Source organism: Littorina saxatilis, unplaced genomic scaffold (assembly GCF_037325665.1).
Source record: "Littorina saxatilis isolate snail1 unplaced genomic scaffold, US_GU_Lsax_2.0 scaffold_2032, whole genome shotgun sequence".
Lineage (NCBI taxonomy): Eukaryota > Metazoa > Mollusca > Gastropoda > Littorinimorpha > Littorinidae > Littorina > Littorina saxatilis.
The window spans coordinates 10,001-18,243 of record NW_027126198.1 but is presented as its reverse complement, the minus strand read 5'-3'; the positions used below and the strand labels follow the sequence as shown (position 1 = coordinate 18,243).

The following is an 8,243-nucleotide window of genomic DNA, read 5'->3' as shown; positions in this document are numbered from 1 at the left end:
AACAGTGACAGAACTAATATAATCAACACTATGCAGACATTCACATTACATATGATCTTCCAACTAAAAACGACAACCAGGCAAGAGCATTGAGCAAATAAATAGCATGCGGCGCGCACGTTAGAGGTAGCTGGAGATAATCTTTCGGGAGATCATTTTTCAAACACGTCAGTGCAATACAAACATTAAAATACAATGCCACGCAACATATAGGTCAATAGACTGCAATGTACACATTTTGTGGTAATCTTGAACTTTAGTGTGTTAAATTCATAGCTCAGAATTCCGAGGCATTTGCAGAACCTGCATTTGTAAGCATAAGAAGTCATTTTAGATTCCTTTGGAGTCACGGAATAAACTGTACGAATGCTCGGAATACATTTCGTTTACATGCGTCAAAGAAGGAATTATCCTAAGCGGCGACAGGGGAGCCAACTCCCGTTGCCTTAGTGATGTCCCTTGGTTGAAAACGTAGCCATTCTCGCGTCATTTTCGTCGATCAAACAACCAAATTAATTAATTATGTTTAAGTTTGGACGTCAATCCGTTCATTACTTTCACGACAAATATTCTTCGGCTTAATTACAGGGACTTGCATCAAAAATAAAGAAAGAAAGAATGCCACTTGATTCTGAGCTATGAATTTAACACACTAAAGTTCAAGATACCCATGTTGTTGTCTTTTGTTGTGAACATAGGCTACATTTAACGACGGAAATTTGCCAATTTTAGTTGATCTGAAATCTATTGCTAGTCATCAAAATGAACCATGGACAAACTCTTTGACAGGCATAATTACCTCAATGCCACACTCTCTTGCTCCTTCATTTCTTTAACTCCTTTTACACGTAAATTCATGTGGACGAAATCTCAGCTCATACGTTTTTGTCAGGTCGATTTTGGGGGTACCCTTATTTTAGCGGCTGTCACGAGACCCATGCAAGAGAAACCTTTGGTCCAAACATGTACCAGACGGGAAGGGTAAAGTGACCTTAAACGGCACACACATGTGAATGTAATGACACAGGTATGAATGCTTAAGTCGGGGTACGCAACTTGTCGCAACATATATTTTTGAACAGTTAACTTTTCTAAGGCAGTTTAAGATCACTCTCACTGCAGAAAACTTGGTCTCAACGCAACAAGCTCTCTACTTGAGCGAAGCAGATCGACTTCAGGACAAGGTGCGCTTTGTCATGGAAATGTTTGTCAACTAGTGAGATGAGAAACATCATCGTATTTTGAGAAACATTATCTTTGACTTCTAAAAACTAAGACAACTTTAAGACAAAGCGCGCCTTATTCTGAACATGCTTATCTCCTCGGGCGATTTATCGTGATTTTGTCCAGACAGTAGTGGGAATTTTAAAAGATTCCTTTGGTATCTTCTGCGGCAAACCCTGCGGAAAAAGAAACAAAACGATTTAGCAACAGATTAAGAAAAATCAATAATGAACTTGTCCGCTTTTTCATTGAGTTTTAAATTGTACTGTCCCGCGAACACTCAAAACATTTGTTTGCAACTGAGACGATAACACTATTTTGAGACTTTTATTACAATCTCTTTCTCTTTTACCTGTTCCTGTACATTGTACAAGCCGTCATTGCTGTCAGTGTTCATTATGTTTTGAAAAAAGTCATGAATACAAAACGTAAATTGAAAATCAGACAAAAGAGGGAGAGAGAGAGTAAGGGAGAGAGCCATGGAGGGAGTGGGTGGGGAGATGTTGATGGAGAGTGGTGGTGTGGAGGGGGGGTGTAGGGGGTTGGAGAGGGGGGGTGGTAGTTCAGAGATACAGAATAAGGCAGATACCTGAAAGATCAGTAAAAAAAAACCATAAAACGAGGGAGGAACAAAGAGACAGACAACACGCTGACGAACAGCAGGCAACAAGAGGAAAGGGGAGAGGGTGGAGGGGTCAAGAACGCGCGCACACACACACACACACACATACACACACACACACACACACACACACACACACGCACGCACACACACACACACACACATACACACACACACGCACGCACACACACAAACACACACACACATACAAACAAACACACACACACACACACCCAACCACACACACACACACACACACACACACACACACACACACCCACCCGCACACACACACACACACACACACACACTCACTCACACACACACACACACACACACACACACATATAGATAAATAAATATATTCACACAATAATGAAGACAGTTGCAATGAAGAAGCAGATGACCACAGTGATTACCACAGCCGTCACGACGCTTGCTGACTGTGGTGCTGCAACAAAATGGAGAAATGATAGGAGTTCACTCTTTATATAGCCTGGCATCATAAGACGAATTCCGAAAATAACTCTGTCGGGTTTGGATGGGTTGCGAAAGAGTGAATGCCCTTGGTTTTGTTTTTTACTCGGACAAACATTGGAGGTGCCAATCACTAGCGAGGGGTGTGTCGGACACACGTGGACAGGAGCAGGTGTGAAGTTATTTGTCAGAGGAAACCAAGGCTATTCATTCTTCACCACGTCCACAAACCCGACGGAGTTACTATCAAAAATCGTCCATTGGGCAAAGTCGAACGCGAAGTACACTTCGCGAATCTCTCTGCACTAAGCTATTGCACTGTATTTTCCGTAACAAGACTTCGCGAAGCTCTCTGCACTAAGCTATTGCACTGTATTTTCCGTAACAAGACTTCGCGAAGCTCTCTGCACTAAGCTATTGCACTGTATTTTCCGTAACAAGACTTCGCGAAGCTCTCTGCACTAAGCTATTGCACTGTATTTTCCGTAACAAGACTTCGCGAAGCTCTCTGCACTAAGCTATTGCACTGTATTTTCCGTAACAAGACTTCGCGAAGCTCTCTGCACTAAGCTATTGCACTGTATTTTCCGTAACAAGACTTCGCGAAGCTCTCTGCACTAAGCTATTGCACTGTATTTTCCGTAACAAGACTTCGCGAAGCTCTCTGCACTAAGCTATTGCACTGTATTTTCCGTAACAAGACTTCGCGAAGCTCTCTGCACTAAACTATTGCACTGTATTTTCCGTAACAAGACTTCGCGAAGCTCTCTGCACTAAGCTATTGCACTGTATTTTCCGTAACAAGACTTCGCGCAGTCTTCGTGAAATCGACTGCACGAAGTCAAATACGGACTCAATTTAGTACAGCCTTTACTAATGTTTAATGGGTGTATCTTTCAATCAGGTCAACGTGTTCTTTTTACATTTAGTCAAGTTTTGACTAAATGTGTTAACATAGAGGGGGAATCGAGACGAGGGCCGTGGTGTGTGTGTGTGTGTGTGTGTGTGTATGTATGTATGTGTGTGTGTGTGTGTGTGTGTGTGTGTGTGTGTGTGTGTGTGTGTGTGTGTGTGTGTGTGTATGTGTGTGTGTGTGTGTGTGTCTGTGTGTGTGTGCAGAGCGATTCAGAGTAAACTACTTGACCGATCTTGATGAAATTTTACATGAGAGTTCATGGGTATGATATCCCCAGACGTGTTTTTTCATTTTTTCGATAAATGTCTTTGATGACGTCATATCCGGCTTTTTGTAAAAGTTGAGGCGGCACTGTCACACCCTCATTTTTCAATCAAATTGATTGACATTTTTGTAAAGCAATCTTCGACAAAGGCCGGACTTCGCTATTGCATTTCAGCTTGGTGGCTTAAAAATTAATTGATGACTTTGGTCATTAAAAATCTGAAAATTGTAATATTTTTGTTTTATATAAAACGATCCAAATTTACGTTCATCTTATTCTACATCATTTCCTGATTCCAAAAACATATAAATATGTTATATTTGGATTAAAAACAAGCTCTGAAAATTAAAAATATAAAAATTATGATCAAAATTAAATTTCCGAAATCGATTTAAAAACAGTTTTATCTTATTTCTTGTTGGTTCCTGATTCCAAAAACATATAGATATGATATGTTTGGATTAAAAACACGCTCAGAAAGTTAAAACGAAGAGAGGCACAGAAAAGCGTGCTATGCAGCACAGCGAAACCACTACCGCGCTAAACAGGCTCGTCAGTTTCACTCCGTTTTGCACAAGCGGCGGACTACGGTCATTGTGAAAAAATGCAGTGCGTTCAGTTTTATTCTGTGAGTTCCACAGCTTGACTAAATGTAGTAATTTCGCCTTACGCGACTTGTTTCTATTTAAGATAAAATAATTAGCAAACAAAACAAACAGCCAACAACAAACAATCAACAAACAAACAAAAACAAAACAACAGCAATAAACACACATTTATTGTGTATTATATTCTAAGCATAGACAATTTAGCACAGAGAATTAGGACCGGTAGCAGTTTTGACACTGACAATAACAACACTATATTGTCAATTAAAATATTACATTAAAACTACAACATTGATATAAAAAAAAATGCCTAATGAAGCATGCAGCCAGGTATGGAATGATCAACTCACTCAGACCAGTTTTGAACGTGTTACAGGTCCACAGAGATCGTACTTGACGATCCCATGTAACGTTACGACCAAACAGGTAGACACACACACAGTATTCAGTGTCCTCTGTTAGATTAGTTGTGTGGTACACCACTGGCTGCAGCACTTTGTTCTCAATGTACGCGAAGTGCAGATCTGCAAAATACATGCAAGCGCTTTAAATGCGCACGTACAATCGAATACACAAACATGGAGAGACAAAATGCAAAGACAGACAGACAGACAGGCGCACAAACACACACGCATACTCTCACGCACGTACGCACTCCAATCACACACACACACAAACACACACACACACACACACACACACACACATACATACATACACACACATACACACATACACGCACGCACGCACGCACACACACCCCACACACACTCTCGCACACACACACAGACACACACACACACACATACACACACACACGTACACACACACACATACACACACACGTACACACACACACACACACACACACACACACACACACAGACATTCGGCAATCACGTGAGCAGGAAGCAAAATATGTGTGTACACAAAGGCATAGTCTAGCTACCAGACTTTAAAAATAGTGATCCAACACTAGAACTGTATAACAAATTACTGTATCAGAATACTATGACTCGTAGGCCTATCTGGACCCAATGCATTCTTTTTTCACCGGGCCCATTCAAAGTTGTTTTAAATATAAATTCAAACGACACCCCCACATTGTTTTGAATCGTACAATGTTTAGACTCTCATCTCGTACCAGCAGGTGTGATCGCTGTGTAGCAGTTGGCTGTGTCGATCCGTTGCGCCACCCCGATAGCATAGCTGTGGGGACGACCGTTTTTGTAGTCCAGACTCTGACCACAGGGCAGTTGGAACTTCACCTCGACGGTCTTGTTTCCCAGCGATCGTGACTCTAATGACGTCACCTTGGCAGGTGCTGCAAAGCAGACAGACAGACATGCACGCATGAACAGTACATACTCGCACACATTCACGCACGCACGCACGCACGCACGCACGCACACACGCACGAACACACACACACACACACACACACACACACACACACACACACACACACACACACACACACACACACACACACACACACACACACACACAACGACTATGTAACACCTACGACGATTCAATGCTTCAATATATAATGTTCTAAAAGGCTACAAACAAGGTATGAGCTTAGGAGCGAGAGGTGGCGGGAAGGCCCGAGGCAGTAAGTACAGTCTGTCCAATTATTATTGAGAATGTTGCCTCTTACTTTAAAGAAGTACTTTTATATTCTCATACGGTACAAAGTCACGGCAAATCGTATATCTTTCTCTTTGTACAGGTTATCAAGTGTCCTAATCTCAACAACACAACTTTTTTTCAGTTTTATTATTTATCTTCGCTTGGTTGTGCAAGACGACAAATACCGCCTTTGTTGGAAAATAAGGGTTCCTGAGACTAGTTTCTGACATCTTCAAAACCATAGAATTTAAACGTGACAATGACAGCTACATACATCCTTTTCCGTATGGAAGCCTATTTTTTTTGTTCAAATTCTGTGTTAATGTATGCGTAACCTACGAAACAAGCGAGGTGACACAGATTTTTGACAAAAATGACCATGAGTGACTGGACTCAGCGTGACGCCCTAGCAAAACCAGACAATTGAGACGGTTTCAAGTGAGTTGAGTAAGTTCAGCAAGCGTAGCAGTATGCAAGATGATGATCTCGACTGAAAGAAACCGGCCAAAGCGGAAAACCCACCAACTATTTCGTCAAATCCATTGGATGACAATACGTACACAATGGCTTTTTGCTCTTGCACTAGCCGTAACCTCCAGTAATTGTGCAAAAATACTGTTTCAAAAGAAAGTTTTCCATGTGTTATACTGGCATCAAGACTAACACCAGATATATTGCCGAGTCTGTCAATTCGAATCTATAACCAAACTCAAGACATATTTATAAGAAGGGGTGCCACCAAGTAAGAAGCAAACTGAATCAGCACTCTTAGCTAAATCAGAACATCAGAATGTATTTTGAAATCTAACAAACCTTTCTTTTTCGCAATACAGCATAATATGAAACTAACACGGATTCTCGCAGTGCAATAAGCCAGAATAGATCATAACACGGATTCTCGCAGTGCAATAAGCCAGAATAGATCATAACACGGATTTTCGCAGTGCAATAAGCCAGAACAGATCATAACCCGGATTCTCGCAGTGCAATAAGCCAGAATAGATCATAACACGGATTCTCGCAGTGCAATAAGCCAGAATAGATCATAACACGGATTCTCGCAGTGCAATAAGCCAGAATAGATCATAACACGGATTCTCGCAGTGCAATAAGCCAGAATAGATCATAACACGGATTTTCGCAGTGCAATAAGCCAGAACAGATCATAACCCGGATTCTCGCAGTGCAATAAGCCAGAATAGATCATAACACGGATTCTCGCAGTGCAATAAGCCAGAATAGATCATAACACGGATTCTCGCAGTGCAATAAGCCAGAATAGATCATAACACGGATTCTCGCAGTGCAATAAGCCAGAATAGATCATAACACGGATTCTCGCAGTGCAATAAGCCAGAATAGATCATAACACGGATTCTCGCAGTGCAATAAGCCAGAATAGATCATAACACGGATTCTCGCAGTGCAATAAGCCAGAATAGATCATAACACGGATTCTCGCAGTGCAATAAGCCAGAATAGATCATAACACGGATTCTCGCAGTGCAATAAGCCAGAATAGATCATAACACGGATTCTCGCAGTGCAATAAGCCAGAATAGATCATAACACGGATTCTCGCAGTGCAATAAGCCAGAATAGATCATAACACGGATTCTCGCAGTGGAATAAGCCAGAATAGATCATAACACGGATTCTCGCAGTGCAATAAGCCAGAATAGATCATAACACGGATTCTCGCAGTGGAATAAGCCAGAATAGATCATAACACGGATTCTCGCAGTGCAATAAGCCAGAATAGATCATAACACGGATTCTCGCAGTGCAATAAGCCAGAATAGATCATAACACGGATTCTCGCAGTGGAATAAGCCAGAATAGATCATAACACGGATTCTCGCAGTGCAATAAGCCAGAATAGATCATAACACGGATTATCGCAGTGCAATAAGCCAGAATAGATCATGACACGGATTCTCGCAGTGCAATAAGCCAGAATAGATCATGACACGGATTCTCGCAGTGCAATAAGCCAGAATAGATCATAACACGGATTCTCGCAGTGGAATAAGCCAGAATAGATCATGACACGGATTCTCGCAGTGCAATAAGCCAGAATAGATCATAACACGGATTCTCGCAGTGCAATAAGCCAGAATAGATCATAACACTAAAATGTCAGCATATTTCTGAGACAAAAGGGCGGGTTATAAAGGTTTTGATAAAATGGCAAGACCGACATTACGTTCTCAACAAATTGTGGGTTGTACTTGATAGACGTTTTAACAAGTCGCCGAAATTAGCACGACAAATACATTGAACTGCAATTAAGGGTCTCCAAGGTGTATCATAATATATTTGTGTATTTGATTGAAATCACCAATATATCGCACTCGGCAACGAGGGTTATACACCACTCACCTCTATTCTTGACGTAAAAGTAAAAACAGTCAACAGGCAGCAGGTCAGTGGTCAGGTTGGTGGGGGTGGTGGTGGAGAGGAAGAAGACAGGTGTGAGACCTCTGACCCGGGGCA

At 41.6% G+C, this 8,243-nt stretch overlaps 1 protein-coding gene across 1 annotated transcript in view; it reads right to left on the bottom strand.

Moving 5' to 3' along the window:
- Positions 1 to 6: 6 nt before the first annotated feature.
- The window catches only part of LOC138954650 (uncharacterized), a gene marked incomplete at its 5' end in the record, with an annotated part of 17,054 nt that continues 8,817 nt past the window's right edge, over positions 7 to 8,243 (bottom strand). The window contains 5 exon segments of the mRNA XM_070326441.1: positions 7 to 1,400; positions 2,216 to 2,297; positions 4,463 to 4,636; positions 5,257 to 5,436; positions 8,130 to 8,243. The exon segment at positions 8,130 to 8,243 is cut by the window's right edge and continues 61 nt beyond it. Coding sequence (XP_070182542.1) covers positions 1,283 to 1,400; positions 2,216 to 2,297; positions 4,463 to 4,636; positions 5,257 to 5,436; positions 8,130 to 8,243 — 668 coding nt within the window.